At 49.8% G+C, this 18,850-nt stretch overlaps 1 protein-coding gene across 4 annotated transcripts in view; it reads right to left on the reverse strand.

The window, feature by feature from the left end:
* Nucleotides 1-18,850, reverse strand: part of SIRPA (signal regulatory protein alpha) — a 46,243-nt gene that overhangs the window by 16,328 nt on the left and 11,065 nt on the right. For all 4 annotated transcript variants that reach the window (XM_023220321.3, XM_023220318.3, XM_023220320.2 and 1 more), the window contains exons 3-5: nt 8,411-8,764; nt 1,803-2,120; nt 872-1,204 (exon numbers count right to left, since the gene is read on the reverse strand). In XM_023220321.3, coding sequence (XP_023076089.2) covers nt 872-1,204; nt 1,803-2,120; nt 8,411-8,764 — 1,005 coding nt within the window. The remainder of the gene's footprint in view (nt 1-871; nt 1,205-1,802; nt 2,121-8,410; nt 8,765-18,850) is intronic.

Consider the following 18,850-nt stretch of genomic DNA (forward strand, 5'->3'; position numbering starts at 1 on the left):
TCCTATGAAAACCCGGCATTGGTGAAACCAAAGGGTCACTTTGACACAGCCCCAAGGCTCTCTTTTAGAGCTTCCCTAAAGGGTGCATGAAGGACAGAAATGGCTTCTATTACTAATCCATTCAAGGGTTCTACTATGTACAGGGCATCAGCCACATTGATAACAGGTGATGAAATATTCCATGGCTGCATTGAAATGCCAACCAGGTGCCACCATTTGAAAACAGAAGAGATGTACACCAACACCACGTTGCAGGGGCTGAGAAAATGATACCTTGGCACTCTCACACTCTCTCAGGGGAATGACAGCATTATCTCCTCCTTACATGAGTATGCCCTTTGGCCTAAAGTGTTCCTTGGGCAATCACACAGAAATAGTCACATGTGGGATGGAACATGTACAAGGATGTTCACTGAAGCACTGACTGTACATAAGACAAGCTGCAAACACCCTGAATGACTCCACCCCGGCTTCCAGTGGGGCAGGCTCCCAGTGGCAGCCAGGCAGATGAGGCAGAGGCTAGAAAGAGTAGGGAAGAGGGGCTGGGCCAGTGAGGAATGGGGAGCATGACAACTATCAGGTGAAGAAGGCAAATGCAGGATGCCATGAACAGATGGGCCCTCTCTCTCCCTCTTTCCTCCTGTGATATAAATCTATGTCAAAAGATCTATCAAGATGTGCATAAACCCTTACCAGTGGTGACTCTTGGAGTGTGGGATTTGGGGAAATGGAGCTGACATTAAAATCCTACTTTACATTTATAGACTTCTAGATTATTCTATAATAAGCAGGAATTACTACTTTTAACATTTAAAAAACCCACAAAACTAAAAGTTTAAAAGAGCTGGGTCAGCTGAAATAGAGGCCTCACCAGGGGCGGTATTTGAGCCCTGCTCCTTCCGGTGGGCTGAGACCTTCAGGGAAAAGCTTTTGTTCACCGCTGGCTGCCCGTCATGCTCCACCTGGCAGGTGAGCTTCACATCATCCCTATGGGCAGATACATTCACCAGGAGCCAGCTCGTCCAGTTATAGGTGCCATCCTTGTTCTCTGGAGGGCTTGAGGCCGTTTCTGTCCGGGACACGTTTCCGTTCTCCAACCAGGTCAGCAGGAGTCTCTGGGGGTAGAACTTCATCACCTGGCAGGTGATGTTCGCCTGGTTCTCTGCCCTCATGGGCTGTTGAGTAACCTCCAAGAAAGGTGGAACTGAAACAGCACAGGGCAGAAGCTGTGACCTTGTGGCACAGACAGATCACAGGGAGGGCTCCATAACGTAGCTCCCACCACCACGGTGAGGGCCTCACCAGGACAGTGCTAGGCAGGCAGCACGTGCTCAGACATTGAGGGTGCTCTTTGCATATGAATGAAATTACTAAGTACAATGCCCGGCACACAGTAGGTGCTCAAGGACTGGTAGCTCCTACTAGGCTAAGAATGGGTGAAATCTATAAGCACCACCCCTGGCATGCAGTTGGAACGTTACAACCGTAGCAAAATAAAGAAAACCACCAAGCACGTAGAGGCTTGGCTCATAGTAGGTGCTCATTAATTGTAGTTGCTATTGGTGGAATAAATGAAACTGCTAGCGCAGTCCTTGGCACCTGGTGGGTGGTCACCTAGCCACTGCCATTAAAATGTTAGTAAGTGACCGGCACATCTAGGGGCATGGGAGGTGGGCAGTTAGGAATTTAGGTTCTAGGCATTTCAAGCCCTGGAGCAAAAGTAGAGTTGGATGGGTGGAGGGTGGTGGGGAACGGGCTTGGCAGCCAGGTGTGGGCTTGGGCTGGGTTTGAGGGTCTTCTACCTCGGATGGCCTCAGACAAGTTGGCAGTCCCGCGAAGAGGGTCCCCCTGCAAGGTGACGTGGGCCACCTCGCAGATGACTTGAGAGTGAACGTCCCCGCGGGTCAGCACCACCCTGGCTGTGCTGCGGATGCTGTAGGACACGCTCTCTCCTGCGGGGTCCACGTTGGTCTGGACGTCTGAGAGCTCCTTCCCATTTTTGAACCACTTCAGGGTGATGTCTTTGGGAGAGAAGCCGTGGGACTCGCAGGTGAAGCTCACTGTGTGCTCAGCTGTGGCCCTCGCTGTGGGGCCCGATACCACGGGGGCAGAGGGTTTGGCTACAAAAGGAGCATTGATAAACAGGAGACATGACTGAGATGACCATCACTAACGATAAGCGTGTGACACGTTAAGAACCTTCCGAGACATTATTTTTTACCCTTCCAATAATGTGGAAGGATTAATGAGGGCGGTGTCCTTATTCTCATTTCACAGAGCAGGATGCAAAGGTTGGGAGAGGTGAGGACCCATATGAGGTCAGACAGTGTAGGGGCAGGGCCCAGAGGGAAGTCCAGGCCTGAGTTCAAACTTCTCCACTCCACACAGGGTGATTTCCACCAATTTGGGCACAGGATCAAAATTAACGATCCATCTCATCCTTGGTATTAACTCTTGCTACCCTGCCCCCCTGGAAACAGTGCCAACCCCAGAGAGAGCATTTATAGAGGTCAGTAGAGGGAGTAAGTAGCAAAGTGGCACCACCCTGACAGCTGGAACCAGGCTGCTCAGCCCATGAGAGGGGCGGCCTGGCACACTCAGCTCCTTGTCTGTAAAATGGGACAGCAGCATTTCTCCTTCCTGGGATGCAGCGAGGATTAAATGAGGCAACAGAAGCAGTTTTGCTTTGGATAAACAGAAGATGTTTCACAAAAATAAGCAAAAACAGATCTAACTTTAACCCAGACTTTATTCATATCCAAAGCTCTCTCTTCAGGTATTTATGAATTTACTTCATATTATTCATTTTCTCCACAAATATTCCAGCAGGGGCTAATCTGTGCCAAGCGCTAAATTTGAAAGGAAGGAATACTTTTCTGAATCTAGGGTCTTCCTTGGGGTCAGCTTTGGATAGATATTAAAGATCACCAAGTGCGGAGAAAGCCAAAGGGGTTAATTTCTTAATTATCAATAATTACACAGACACAGGGTGCCCAAGCAGGCAGAAGCACTTCCTGGGTCCTGAAAGCACACAAATGGCTGAATCAGAATGTGGGCTGTTTCTCCCTGCAGATGGGCCCTAAACGTGTCTCCAAATTGCAATTATTACCCTGTACCTCTTATCGCAATCACCAGGAAGCACATATCACCCATACTTGCATTTGTAAATATTAACTCGCTCCCTAACACCCGTCAAACATTTTGTGGGCACAATAAGGAGGGTGTCACTTGAAGAAGTCAAGTCATCGAGGCCAGCAGCCTGGATGTCCCCACAGGGCTGAGGGGCTGCAATCAGTTCCCATTTATCCAGGGCTTCTCTGGAGCTGGACACTGGCTGCTCCCTCCATGCCCCTCAGCTCTTTAATCCTCGTTCCATCTCTGTGAGGGGATCCTCGTGTGAGCCCCTTTTAGGACGAAGCTCAGAGAGGCCCAGGGCCAAAAGTGGATACAAACCCCACCCTGGTAAGATGAGGGAGGATGAATGCAAGCACAGAACCTGTTATGTAGCAGGTGCTTAATAAATGACCCCTGAGCCTGTTATCAGGAGGTCTGGTCATTACTGCTTCTGAATCTACACATTTATCCTTTAGGCAGCAGAACAAAGCAGAGCAGAAACACCAAGAAAAGGCTCAAACCCTGCTCCCTACAGCTCATGATAAACCCAAATGATAAAAGGAGCAGAAACCACCAAGTGAGGATTCTCTCCCCTTTTCTAAACAATCCCCTCAGGAAACAAGTTTGGCGAATTGGCTTTCAAAACACAAACAAGATCACAGGTGCCTCCCTCCAGAGGAGCCATTTACAGAAGCTGGAAGCATTTTAAAGGAGGAGGGAACAGATTCCTCCGTGACAGCTTGGTGTGTCGAGGCAGGGTGGGTTCTGGGGCCGAACTGGAAGGATTTGCTGGGATTCCAGCAGTTGTTTAGACACAAACATTTTCAAGATAGAAGGTTCCCCCGTCCTGAGGCTGGATCTGAGCAGGGCTTTGTCTGGGGCCCCTACCTTGGCCCCCGTAGGCCTGTATTATAAGAGGGGGTCTGGCCAGGCCACTGGGGCCTCCAAACAGCTGTCCTGGGTACATGTTGTTCAGAAGCATCCACAGCCTGAAAAGCTGTTCTCCCGTCTGGCACCACAGAGGACCGTCTTTTCCAACTTGTCCTCTGTGACCTCCGGGTGTCTATCCCAGGGGTTCTTAGTCCTGGCTCTGTACTAGAATCTTCTGGATTAATTAAAAACTTTAGATGCCTGGGCCCATGTCAGGCCAATTGAAGAGGCATGTCTGTGGTAGAGCCTGGGATTGATTTCAAAGTTTCCCAGATGATCCTAAAGAGCAGCCAAGATTGAAAGCTACCTGAGCACACCCTAAGCACCGTTTCTACTTGAGGGCTGGAGGAGCGCTGACCCATCTGAGGTTGCATGGCTTCGGCATCACAGAGCTCACATCTGTTGAACATTGACTGCAGGCCAGGTGCTGCCCTAAGCACTCTACAGGATTTAACTCATTCGGCCCCAACTCCTGGTCTGTGAGGCTGGTGTTATCACCTACAAGTGAGGACACTGAGGCCCATGGTGGTGGAGTGCCTTCTCCCAGGTCACAGAGCCAGGAGGTGGCAGAGCTGGGATGTGGCCCAGGCAGCTGGACTCTGGCCACGCTCTCCTAACCACAGTTCTGCAGGAGTTCAGGGACAACCTGAACACCGCCACCATTCAAGGCTCTGTGTACATCCTCTCCAATCCTCACAGAACCCCTGAGGGTTGACAATCATCATCACCATTTCACAGACAGGGAAGCTGAGGACTCAAGGGAAGCCAGGATTCGCCCAAGATCACATGATCTTGGGAAAACCCCATTGCTTACTAAGGTCTATCGTCTCTTCAGGCTCGCTGCATCCTCATAACATCCTGGAAAGGTTGGTAGCATTACTGACATTCTACACATGGGGAAACTGAGGCTCAGCAAGGGGAACTGGGTTGCCCAAGGTAACACATCTTAAAATAACACCTTGATGGCAGGGCACAGTAGCTCATACCTGTAATCCCAGCACTTTGTGAGGCCAAGGTGGGTGGATCACCTGAGGTCAGGAGTTCAGGACCAGCCTGGCCAACATGATGAAACACTATCTCCACTAAAAATACAAAAAAAAAAAAAAAAAAAAAAAAAATGCTGGTTGTGGTGGTGGGTGCTACTCGGGAGGCTGAAGCAGAATCACTTGAACCCAGGAGGTGGAGGTTGCAGTGAGCCAAGATGGCGCCACTGCACTCCAGCGTGGGCAACAAGAGTGAAACTTCATCTCAAAAAAATAAAATAACACCTTGATTTGGGGGTGTCTACTCTGCACTGGGTGATTTATACACAGGAACTCAAATCCTTTCCATTCTCCCAAAGGAGTCCCTGATTATCATCAAGGAGCAGCCGCGGGGCCAGATCCTCATCCTGGCACTTTCTCCTTTTATAACAAGTACTATGAAGGAAGAGCCATTTCTTGCCCCTTTTACAGATAGGGACTCTGAGGCTCAGAGAGGAGACCTGTGTGGTGAGCAAGTGGGGGAGCCAAGGTCTGGTCCCCACCAGCCTGACTCACAGCCCCTGTCTCTATAACACTCAGCTATGCTTATCAAAGTGTGGAGAAATGCTCCACCCTTCTCATTCCAAACTCTTGCAGTTCTATAGCAATAAGCACAGGCTGAGGCAGGAGAATTGCTTGAACCCAGAAGGTGGAGATTACAGTGAGCCGAGATCGCGCCACTGCACTCCAGTCTGATTCTACAGATGAGGAAACCGAGGCTGAGAAAAGCAAAGGCACTATCTCCTCATCCCCCAAGTACCCAATGGGCATTTCCAGCGTTCCCCAAGCTCTCGTGTCTATCAGTTGAGCAAGTGCCTGAACTTCATGAACCCTGACACTAACCACCACCTTCCCTTTTTCCCTTTGAGATCCTTGACTTCACGCAATTCTAGGGAGAAGCCTCCTGCCATGGCACCCAGATCTGGTTACCCTATAGCCATAAACTGAAGTCAGTGGGCTCCTGACAGCCTGAGGGGAGAATATAAACTCTTGCTCCAATGAGCCCCAAGCACCCACCAGGAAATGACTCATTTCCTTATCCTTAGTCCTCAGCACCATGAGTAGGTGAGCATGTGGTCTGCTGGGCTGCAGGAGGCCCAACTCTGCTCCATGGATGCTGCTCAGTGATGTGCAGAGAACCTTTAGGAACAGGTTCCTATATCATGAGACATCTGCAGGACCTTTCTGATGGGGGCCAGTCCCTCCTACTCCCATAGGATTTGTTGTTTTGTTTTTTCTTTCTTTTTTTGAGACAGAGTCTTGCTCTGTCATCCAGGCTGGAGTACAGTGGCACAATCTCGGCTCACTGTAATCTCCACCTTCTGGGTTCAAGCAATTCTCCTGCCTCAGCCTATGCTTATTGCTATAGAACTGCAAGAGTTTGCAATGAGAAGGGTGGAGCATTTCTCCACACTTTGACCATCATAGCTGAGTGTTACAGAGACAGGGGCTGTGAGTCAGGCTGGTGGGGACCAAACCTTGGCTCCCCGACTTGCTCACCACACAGGTCTCCTCTCTGGGCCTCAGAGTCCTTATCTGTAAAAGGGGCAAGAAGCGGCTCTTCCTTCATAGTACTTGTTATAAAAGGAGAAAGTGCCAGGATGAGGATCTGGCCCAGTTGCTGCTTCCTGGCCTCCTCCCACCTCCCTCCTTTCTCATCCAGGGCATCATTTAGGCTGACAAAATGGCAAAGAGGAGTGAGCACTCTACTAGGAGTCAGCAGATTTGGGTCACACCTAGGCCACTTACTTGCTGTGACTGTCTAGGCACGGGATGCATCATCTGGGAACTTCAATGTCTCTTCCTGTGATATCTGCACAATCAGGGTAAAGCCACCCTCCCTGCCTATGTCCAGCGGTTGTGGGGAGACTTGATTGTTACAATGTCTAGGAGGGAAATTAGGCCATATCCACACACATTCAAACACACACCCCGCTGATCTAGCAATGGCACTTCCAGTGGGCGTCTCCCACCTGAGTAAGGTCACATATGTATAAGGTCATCCACTGCAGGACTGTTTTAATAGCTCAAGGTTGGGGACAACTTACGTATCCATCAATGGAAGACTGTAAAATAAATCTGACATTTCCATAAGCTGGAGTATTCTGTAGCTATTACACAATGCAGCAGGTCTCCATCCTGATATGAAATCTCAGTATCAAATGCTAAGGCTTACATTTGGGAGAGGTTTTCCAATCACCAATGGGTCTAACGGTCTGAATGTGAGTATTCTGAACCTTTAGGAAACTGATGAAAAGGAGAAGTGCTGGCTCCCTGCTTAGCGGTTCTGTTCAAGGAGCTTTCAGTCAGCACCTGTGATGCACCAGGCTCTTCTATGGAAACAATGTCTAACACTGGGGCAGGAACGAGCCTTCCTGGAATCAGATGTGGGCTCTGGTCCAGATCCTGTCACCAACTGGTCCTGTGACTGTGGGCAAGGCCCCTGTCATCTCCTGACTTCAAGTTTCCACCTGTAACTGGGGGTTGGGCTGCATGGTCTGAGGGTCCTTCCTGCACTAATGTCCCAGGATCCGGAGTTAGAACAACGATTCTGGGGCTCTGGCAGTAAATACAAAATGAGCATCTTTGCTGCCTTAACTGAGGAACCCAAAGTCACCTAGAAGGGAGACCTCCTCCCTGGGGTGAGGGACGTTCTATAATGACCCAGCTTTGTTCAGAGCCTTCAGTGACTGCATGAATCAGTCCCTAAACCATACAAGGGTTTTTCTAAAAGACCCACAGAAAATGCCCAAACCTCTGGCTTCTCCTCTCACCAGGGCCATCAGATTAAACAGTAAATCTGTGCCTTTTAGGAATCTTCTCAATTGATGTTTGGTGATGAAATAAAGGAAAGCACCCCCTCGCTGCTCCCTGCCCTGGGTGGATTCTTATGGGAAGGGATGAGAACACAAGCTTGGTGGAGCCTGGCACACAGTAGGTTCTCAGGGAGTGCCTGTTGCATAGAGAAGACTCGGCCACACTGAGGGGGAAGTGCTCTCTGGAGGCAGCAGGTGAGCTCTGGCCCTGTGCCTGGGCAAGTCACTCTATCTGTCAGTTCCCTCATCTGTGGAACCAAAGGGCTGGGCCCGATTGGAAGAGGCCAGGGCTACAGAGCCAGGCAGATGAAGGATGCAGATGTTCCCACCCTTTACCAGCCGTGGAGCCTTGAGCAAACAGCATGACATCTCCAGGCCTCAACTTCCCTTATCTGTAAAAGGGGGAGACATTAATTCATGAAAAGGAGCACCCACCACCACACTTGATTGTTGCTCAAAGAATGGAGGGTGTTATTATTGAGTTATTGTCACACACCAGGGGATGAAGGAGGCCTGCGATGTACTCACCACGCACAGAGAGCTCAGTGCCTGCTCCAGACTTCAACTCCACGTCGGGGCTCCCTTTCCGGAACTTCACACAGTAGTAGGTGCCGGCATCTGCTGGGGTGATGTTACTGATGCGGATGGAAAAGTCCATGTTGTTTCTCTTTGTGAGGTCTGAAACAGGTGTTACCCGGGGGAAGTGGCCTTCTTTCTGATGGTAGATTAATTCCCGGCCTGGTCCAGCTCCTCTGAACCACTGGATGGGCCCCACAGGGATCAGGGAGGTCACAGTGCAGTTCAGAGTGGCCAACTCTCCAGCTGCGACTGACACGGACTTCTGAGGCTGAATCACCTGCAGCTCCTCCTCACCCAACACTCCTGGAAAGGAGCACAAAGCAGTCCTTTTTTTTTTTGTTTTCATCCTTACATGATCCTCTGTGTTGCCTCAAGTGTTTATCAATGACTTTCATCGACAGGGTGCACACCAGGAGCAGGCTGTGAGGTCAGTATACTGTGTGTATTATCTCATTTAACCCTCACAACAAACCTGCAACTTGAGCCTATATTCTAAGTGGGGACACTGAGGCACAGAAAGCTAAGTGACATGGCAGAGAGTGGGTTTGAATGCTCGGAACCTCTCTGGAAGAGTCACATCTGAGCTGGGCTCTCTAATTCCAATCTGAATGAGCTAGAAGGGAGCCTGGTGTTCCAGACAGAGGCAACAGGCTGGGCAAAGTCTCAGAGAAGGGACCTGGCATGTGTGGGGCTCTACAAGGCATTAGATTCTGTTTCCGACCTGGTCCAGGATGCAGGCCCCGAGAAGGGAGGTTGTACTCAGTGGTTTGGGCAGTAGGAGAATGTGGTTTGAGTTCTGGATCAGTGGCCTACAGCTGTGTCCTTGGGCCACCACTCAGGTGACTAAGAATATCCAGTGTAGACTCATGCCAGTGTGTTTGAGTCCCCGCCTGGAGCCCAGGACTGAGCCTGGCTAGCAAAGTGCCACACAAATGCAAGAGCTGCCCTTAGTTTGCCCTTACTGCTCTCAGTCTTGGTTTCGTCATCTGTAAAATAGTTACTATGACCCCACCTCGATGGATCTCTGGGAGGATAAAACAAGCCAAGGCTGGGGACAGTGTCCAAACGCAGCATCTGGTTTTTAGAGTCATCAGACCTAGTTTAAAACCTGGCTCGCCCTTTGTTCTTGTGGGATCTTAGTTTATCCATCGCTTTTGAGTCTCAGCTTTCTTATCTACAGGATGGGTAGAACACCCCCGAGGCCTCTGCTTTGTTCTGAAAAGAAAACAAGATCACACATAGAAGTCACTTAGCCGGGAGCCGGGCACTGAGGAAGATGTTGTTACTATACACTGAATAAACAAGGCGGCGGCTGTAGCTCAAACTTCACTCTCACCAACACCTGCTGATGCCCTGTGACCCAGGCCTCAATGTGATGGGGACACACTGGAGCTGGACCCAGTCCAGGCCTCAAGGGCTCCCAAGTGTGTAGCTGGAAGGAGTTGTAGAGGTCAGCTGCAGGAGCCTGAGCTCCAATCAGAGACACTGGGGCACACAAGACAGGGACCCTGGGTGGAGAGACTGGGATGCAGGGGAGAGAGCCCAGATAGGAAGAAGAAGGCAGGATGAGGTTGTCATAGGATGCGTTGAAGATGCTTAGGGACCGAGTGAGAACAGTTCAGAGCAAGGCACAGCCAGGGCCTTGATTCTGAACAAGGTGAGGTACAAGAAAAAAAAAAAAGAAAGGCTGGACGCAGTGGCTCACGCCTGTAATCCCAGCACTTTGGGAGGCTGAGGCGGGCAGATCACGAGGCCAAGAGATCGAGACTATCCTGGCTAACACGGTGAAAGCCCGTCTCTACTAAAAACACAAAATAAGTTAGCCAGGCATGGTGGCAGGCGCCTGTAGTCCCAGCTACTCGGGAGGCTAAGGCAGAAGAATGGCATGAACCCGGGAGGCGGAGCTGGCAGCAAGCTGAGACCGCGCCACTGCACTCCAGTCTGGGTGACAGAGCGAGACTCCGTCTCAAAAAAAAAAAGACAGATCATGATCATAAAGACCTCAGAGAAACACATGCTTAAGAGCTAGAATGGGGGAGAAGGAGAGAATGAGGTAGATAGAAGAGTGGCAGCTACCTGGTATGCAGGTGACAGGTGACTTGGGGCCCCAGTTGGACTTTCCACTGACCTTGTCCTGCCCTGACCTGGGCCACCTTTGCCTTGTACATCAGACAAGGCTGCGGCAGATGTCCAGAGCAGCCCCTCTGGCTCTGGCTGGGCAGGAGAGAGACCCTGTGAATTTGCCCAGCAACCCATGGCCTGGCACCACCCCACTGGCAGGGGCAGGACAGCCAGGGAAAGAGGCTCACAGACCCCTCTCTGCCCTCACTGCAGCAAGCCCAGGGCTATCTGCCCATTGTCCTGCCTCTTTCTCCCATTCCCAGCCTCACCCAGTCTTGATTGCAAGGGATCACCGTTGGGGCCCAGTTCTCATGGCAGGTGAGTGGAGTCTCAGAGTACCTAAGACCACTTCACCTGCTCTGGGTGTAAATATGACCATTTCGACTTTATTTTCCTGACCAATCACTTAAGACCTCAACTGCTTTTATTGTCAGGAAGTCCAGCTTCTCATTTCATTTCCATTTGAAGTTGAACATGGCAAGATCTTCATGGCACAGGAGAAAAAAACAGAACCCACAGTGGACAGAGGCCTAGCCAGCATCAGACAGCCTGAGAGGGGTGAGGCTGGTGGCCAGAGGTGTGGGAGGCCCGTCCAGGCGGGGACATCAGAGGCAGCACCAGCAGCTGCCAGCAGTACTGAGCTAGGAACTTTCCCAGTAGGTCTGTATTTCAGCCTCGAGACTGGACCAACTGGAAAGGCTGCCTTGCGGAAGCACATCTGCTGGGGCCAGTAGGCCTGGGCGACAGCATGGCTCCCGCCTTAGCCACCTCTGTACCCACCTTCCCTGGACCCCCATTCCATCATCCATAAAGTGGGGTTCTGGCATCCACCCCAGCACAGTCATGAGGACCCCAACACGGTGGTAAGACTGCTGCATAGGTGCTGGGTAAGTTTTAATTCTCATTCCCGTTATCATCACATAGCTGTATTATTCATATATTTGATTTTCTCTGGATTGTCACATTCCCAATAGTAGGATGTAGGATCCACAAGGGACTGTTTCCAACCTCCTGCCTAAAACGGTGTCATCGATAAAAATATGCAGAATGAATGCCGTAACGAATGAAGGAAGGATTTCATTGGCTCCATGACCCTGGGCAAATCTCCTCTCTCTTCATGTGTTAAATGGAGTTGATACTGGCATATCTAGGAGAGGGTGCAGGCCTGGAGCCCGGGACTGAGCCTGGCTTGCAGTTATTATTATCCTTATCAATAACACCACACGGGGCTGTGAGTCAGCAGTTGGTGAGGGAGCAGGAGGCGCAGGAGAGGCTGCGGAGTCAGGCGTGCAGCATGTTGGAGCAGGGCTATTCTTGTGGTGCAGCCGGAGGCCTGTAATCACACCCCAGGCAGGCGACAATAAAATCTGGAGTTGTGTAGGGTTGGCTCCCCCATTTTTTTTTTTTAGCTCCTCTCAAGCTCTCTCCACCAACTGCAGCCAGATTTAGGCGGCTTAATTAATTAGCTAGTGTTTATAAAGCGTTTGAAGAATTTTAAAAGTGCGACGTAAGTGCCAAATATTATTTTAATCTGTGTATGTGTGTGTTTTTTTCCAGTAGAGAGGTTTTTTATTTTTTTTTTTTCCCCTTGCTTGCTTTCTTTTTCTCTGCAGGTTCTGTTCTGAGAATCAGGCTTGTTAAAAATCACTCCTGGTTCTGGGTCTCGGGTCACTTGCTGGCCAAATTATTTCCTGCTCTCCCTTGCCCGCCTGGCAGAGGACGCAACTGTCCAGGGGCCTGAACCGTCTCAGGGAGAGGAGGGCGGCTGGGCAGGCATTCCCACGCACTGCCGGTGGGAGTGGAAATTGGAACATCCTTTCGGGAAAGCAGCTTGGCAGGATGAACCAAAGGTGTGAAATCTGTTCACCAGCCTTTGCTGGGCTGCTCCCTGAGGACGTGACCCCAGATATGGAGTAGGTTTCCTGTATAACGATCTTAAAGATGTTGGAAAAAGCCCAGATGGTCAACGATAGGGGATGGTTAAGTGAATTACGGCCTATCCCCTATATGGAATTACAGGCAACCGTAACAAGCCATTACCATGAAAACGGCGGTCATATAGAAATTTTCATGGCATCATTTTAAATAATATTGTGTTTATGCAAATAAAACCTGTTCATTGCAAGGCATTTAGAGAAAATAAAGAAGTATGAAAACAAAGTAATAATCTCACATCACACCATCAAAGATAACTGCAATCAACATTTTGATGTAGTGAAAATACGAGTGAAGAAAAACAATCTAACATCATACCTTTAGGTAACCAAGAATATGTGCAGACATTCTGCTTTGCATTCACTTAAGTGTTTGCATGAAAATAAAAAATTGAAAACATCCTAATATCCCAGGAAAGGAGACTGGCTGATCCCATTACAGTGAATCCACTTTCACAGCTATAGGCCAAGTCTATAGCCATGAAAATGATGGTACAGAATTACAATGGAAATGTGTTACAAGATCAGAGTCTGTTACCAAGTGGTAGATCCGGTGTGATTCCAAACTCCCAGTTTTGGGCAAAAAAATGATATTAAAGAGTAGCCATGATTATTTTGAGTGGTAGATTTACATGGAATTTTGCTCTTGTTTACGTTTTCTGTTTGCACTTCTTTCATAAGAAAAAAAGATGAAGAAAATCTATACTCTCTGTATGATCATGACTTTGTAAAATAAAACTATATATAAACAACTGGAGGGTATTAAACAAAGCTATAAAATGTAACTCTCTTTGGATCATGAATCTAAACCTCATGAGGTTTTTCTCTTTTTTTCCCCTCCTACTTTGGGCATTTTTCAGCTTCTCTAAATTGGATGAACACAAAAGAATATTTATAGCATCTCATTTTGTTTTTTAAAAAACCTGTACATGTAATGATGTATGTTACCATATGTGTACTGTTTGAATGAACCTCTCCTCCAGGGATTTAGTCTGTTTTGTTCACTGCTGTTTCCCCAGCTCCTGCTACTGTGGTTGGCACAGTGTAGATGCTCAATAAATATTTGTTGATTGGTCAATCGCATGTCTAGAGAAAAAGGTTTGCAAGGACGATAGGTTAAACATGGCACTGTTGTGGTGTGTTACACCTGGGAAATGGGACTGAGGTAGGATGGGGGTTGGCATGTTTTCTTATTGCTTTATAATAAATCATATATTGTATTTTTTTGCAGTGAATATTTATTGGTTTTGGAAAAAAGTTAAAGTAATGAAACAAAACACATGAACATGTTTTCTAAGGGGAGAAGTCAGCACAGGGGTGGTCACCATGTTTGTTGTAAGAGGAACTCAGTGCCCACAGCAAGGGCGGTCAGTGCTGCATTCTGGATCCTTCTGTGTGCCAGGCCCTGAGCTAAGGGCTATGAAATGGCTGTGTCCCTGGACTCATGGAGCTTCCACCCACGAGGCAAAGATGGATTTCAAAGAAATCACTCAAATGATTACATCTGGAATATACCTAACCCCCTTGGGCAAGAGGCTCCTGCTGGCATCTTAGATCCCATCTCCCGGCCCCTTGCTGTGACCTGCTTCTCCCGCCACATCTCCTTTCTCTTCTTTGAACTGGCCAAGGATGGTGCGACCACCTGCATCGAATGCCACTGAGAGATGCAGTCAGATGAGGGCTGAGAACCGACCACTGCGACTTAGAAAATATATTTGATTTCTTAAAAAACAATGTTCATGTGTGTGGCTTTTCAGATTAAAAGATGAAAATAATTTTCATAAAGAGTAAAAAAACTATGCATAGTCACTTTTCTTTTTTTTTATTTTTTGAGACAAAGTCTCACTCTTGTCACCCAGTCTGGAGTGCAATGGTGCGATCTCGGCTCACTGCAACCTCCACCTCCCGGGTTTAAGTGATTCTCCTGCCTCAGCTTCCCGAGTAGCTGGGGTTATAGGCACCTGCCACCTCGCCCAGCTAATTTTTGTATTTTTAGTAGAGATGGGGTTTCACCATGTTGGCCAGGCTGGTCTCAAACTCCTGACCTCAGGCGATCTGCCCGCCTCAGCCTCCCAAAGTGCTGGGATTACAGGCATGAGCCACTGCACCCGGCCCACATAAATGCTTTTTCTAATAGAAAAAATAGAACTGAAGCTTGAGGCGGGGGTGGGGAGGGCTGCCTTGCCCTGGGGTGTGAGTCTTCCAGAAGCCTGTCTCATGGGGCAGGGAGAATGAAGCTAACAAGCACATTTCCCAAAAGCCAGCCTTGCCCAGGTGCTCACTGCCATTGCATGGGAGCTTGCCCATCCCCTGGAAGCAGTGGGCCACCACAGCAAGAGTCACAGGGACAGGCTGGAGGCCACCTGTTTGGATTCTTTGTAGATTCTTTGTTTGTACTCAAGGATGGCCAGGGCCTGGGAGGCTATGGCTGGAGCTCTGGCAGTGCACAGGGCTCAACATTCTAGAGTGGCTGCAGTGATACCCGGCTCCCTTCTTCCCTCACCATTATTGTTATTCACCATCCTCAGAAGGCTGCAATTTTCTGCCCCACACTTATAGCTGCTCCTCATCAGGGGCTGCCTCTACTATCTTCTGTGTGTGACTTAATGCTGTGTGCAAGAGTATGTGGTGCAAGAGTGCATTAAAGAGGGTGCTCACAGGATGTAGTACAGGACCTTGCAATAGCACGTGTGAACATAAATGTGCATTAAAGTGGATGCATACAGGATGTAATAAAGGGCTATGCAGAGAACATGTGAACATTAAGTGTGCATTAAAGCGGATGTACACAGGATGTAGTACAGGGCTTTGCAATAGGACATGTGAATATGAGTGTGCTGAGTGTGCATAAGAGTATGCACATGAGAACACATGTGTACATACATGTATGAGTGTACAGAGCATAAGCATCTGCACACACATGTACACATGGGTGGGCACAAGGAGGAGTGTGAAAGAGACGGTGCCTGTGTGCCGGAATATGTCAGAGTGCAGCACAGGAGTGTGTCTGAATGGGGGGCTAGGGATCATGGGTGTGGGCATGTGAATTGTGTGCAGGAGAGTGTCTGAATCATGGTGGCCTGGGCATGTGTGGGAGGGTGTGAGTGTGTGGGAGGGTGATGCAGGAGCGGCATGCACGTGAGTGTGGTGTGTATGTGTGTGTAGAGGGTGTGCGTGTGGGGGTGGCACGTGTGTGACAGAGTGCTGAATGCGTAAATGTGATTGTGAGGGTATGCGCACTGACAAGCAGGGAGGTATGCACATGCCACTATTTGTGTGCACCCCAGGTGTCCGTGCGCCCGTGTTTGGGAATGTGTCCAGCTGGGAATGTGCCTGGCATAGATGAGGTTGCTGTGTAAGTTTCCACAAGCACAAGGGTGATGGAGGATGTGAGAAGACACACTTCCCTCAAGTCTGCCATGGGCTCCTGGTGGTCAACACCCTGTGTGGTATCTGTCTAGGGTCCTGCCCTTGATAGGAGGTGCTAACCTTTCTAGAGCACCTAGTTACTATGTGCTGGCCACAGGGCACAGCAGTGAACAGGCCAGCCCAGAACCATCTGCTGGAGCCCATGACCCCATGCAGGGAGGCGAAAGGTAGCTGGGGCTGCATTCATGGTCGGGGCTGCACCACTGGATGGCTGCATGGATGCCACAGTTCCCAAGAAGAGACCTTGGGGATCCAACAGCCATGACTACACAGCGATTTCCTCTGGAGTCAGAATGATTCATTCATGCCCTCTCAAACCTCACTCTGCTGCCAGACCCTGTCCTAGATACCATAGAAAACAGAGCTAAATAAGACAGACCCTTGCCCTTGAGAATATCTTAGCATGTGGGGCCGTCCTGGACATGAGCAATGACCACACACATGGCGATCAGTGTTGCAAGAGGGGGTCTGGGGATGGGGTTCTGGAAGAGTGAAACCCAGGAAGACTTCCTGGAGCTGGTGGCCCCTGAGCTAGGTCTTCAAGGCTGACAGAGGCTGGGGTGAAGAAAGGCATTCCAAGAGGAGGTAACCACATGAGCAAAGATGCAGAGATGACAGGACTCAGGGTAGAGTCCATGGAACATGCTCACTGGCTATAAGGAAGCTGAGATGGGGAGGACCTGGGACTGGGCTGACCTAGCGCCCTGAAGGATGGTTTCGGTTGCCCATCTGAAGAACAGGCCAGCACTGGGAGCATTCTGCCGGCACCACTGGATACACCCGTCGGGCAGGGACAAAGCAGGTGCTGTGGTAGAAACTGCTACCTGCATTGAAGCTGCCAAAAATGGGGATGCATGTGGCCTAGTAAATGAGATGAGGGCTGGCCCAGGGGCTCAGGGTCCCCACTCCTTCACCCTTGCCCTGGGTAGCTCTGAGAACTCAGTGCTGTGCCATATCCCTGCAAGGAAAGGGCAGACTCTGGTGGCCCCTTCCATGCAGTAGATAAACTAAGGTGGTAAGAGCTCAGGAGCTCCGGCTCTGGGGCCAGATGACCTTTATGTCTTGTCTCTAGCAGGGTGATTGGCAAAGTCGCTTTTCTCTAAGCCTCTGTTTCCTCACCTGTAAACAGGAAATGCAGATCCCTCCCTCCCCAGTCAGATGCTCTGTAGTTAGAAGTGCTGGACTGAAAATGAGACATTTCCTTGACTCCCTTTCATCCATGTCCCACAACCCATCTGTTAGTAGATCCTGCTGGCTCAACTTCTAATACGTGGCCAGACCCTGACCTCTTCTTACCACCCTGACTGAACCTCCACGCTGACCTCCCTGCCTCTGCCTCACCTCTCTACCAGCCACGTTACCCCAGCAGCCAGAGGAGCCTCTAAAACCTAAGTCAAGTGACATTCCTCCTTCGTGCAAAACCCTCCCGCAGTCCCCACTGCACTCAGAGTGAAATCCAGAATTTTTACAGTGGACCCAGGGGCCTACAGCCTTGTTCTTCCCAATTGTGCCGGATTCTCCACTCACCACATGGCCTTTGCACTCACCATTGCCTCTGCCTGGCACTTTCATCCCTAGATATCTACGTGTCTGGCTCCCTCCCCTCCCTCAGGCCTATCTGAGAGGCCTTCCTTGGCCATTCTGTCTAAAATATTATCCACTTCAACGTCCCTGGCTCTGCTGAATTGTTCTGTATATCATCCCCACTCAAAAAACTACGCATTTCCTTGTTAATTTTTTTAAAAGTGCTCATTTCCCTATCATAGACTCTTATAAGTCCTTTGAGAGCAGGAACTGAGTTTTCTTCCCTAGGGTTGGAGCAGTGCCTGGCACTGGTTGAAAGTATGTTTTGATTTGGATTCCAACTCTGCTACCCATGAGACTCCAGGAAATGTCTCAACCCCTCTGGACCTCTGGCTCTTTATCTCCAGAATGGGTCTGATGATGATGATGATGATGATACTAGGGTTGTTCTGAGAATGAAACGGGCTAGTGTGCCTGGCACAGAGTAAGTACTCAATGCAGAGCAGCTGTCACCATGCAGATGGGTGTCTAAAGATGAAGGGGGCGACAGATGACCACGTCCTTAAGCCTGAGAGGCTCAGGATCCTCTCCGAGGGAAAAGCAGCTCTGCCTCAACGCATGCATGAGGTGAGCAGGCTGAGCACACTGCTGGCAAGGAGTCAGGGGGGACAGGCAGTGCTGGGAGCCCTATGGAGCATTTGCCGGGTTCAGATGGAACCTGGAGGTGATGAAGCGATGCTTGCAGTGTGACCCTGTTTGCAAAGTGGCAGGAAGAGAACTGCAAATCTGTGTAAATATCCTTTAGACTTAACAGGCTCTTGAGGGACCAGCAGAGGCTGGAAGAGCAGGTAGAGGACATTGACATCTACTAGGCTTGGTGCCTTGACAACCTAAGGACCTTCTTTCCTTCTCCCCGTTTTGCAGAGGAAGAAACTGAGACCTGGAGAGGCTGAGAGCTTGGGAGATTCTCCCAACCTCCAGGCCCCAACCATTGCCCTGAGACAGGCCCTGCTGCTGCACAGCTACACTTTCATGGGGGCAATACATGGGCTAGGCCAGATAACCAGAAGCCTTCATTTAGCCCTCAGGACATTCCAGCCCAGAGTGGCAGGTGCTATTGTCACTATCCCCTCCTACAGATGAGGAAGCAGAGCCTGGAGAGGCAGGTAAGTGGCAGAGGTGGGATTCCAACACTGGAGCCTGGAGCCACCCCATGCAATTGCTTCTCCCTGCGACAGGTTCCCTCCAGTTTGGGCTTCTGGATTCTCAGGTTGCCAAGGATGCGCACACATTTTCCCAGCCGAGATAAAGGCCCCCTTAAAAGCGACACGCATTTATTAAATGACATTTGCCAGGGTTTCAGCACACTGCCGGCAGCAGT

This window comes from Piliocolobus tephrosceles, chromosome 20 (assembly GCF_002776525.5).
Source record: "Piliocolobus tephrosceles isolate RC106 chromosome 20, ASM277652v3, whole genome shotgun sequence".
Classification (NCBI taxonomy): domain Eukaryota; kingdom Metazoa; phylum Chordata; class Mammalia; order Primates; family Cercopithecidae; genus Piliocolobus; species Piliocolobus tephrosceles.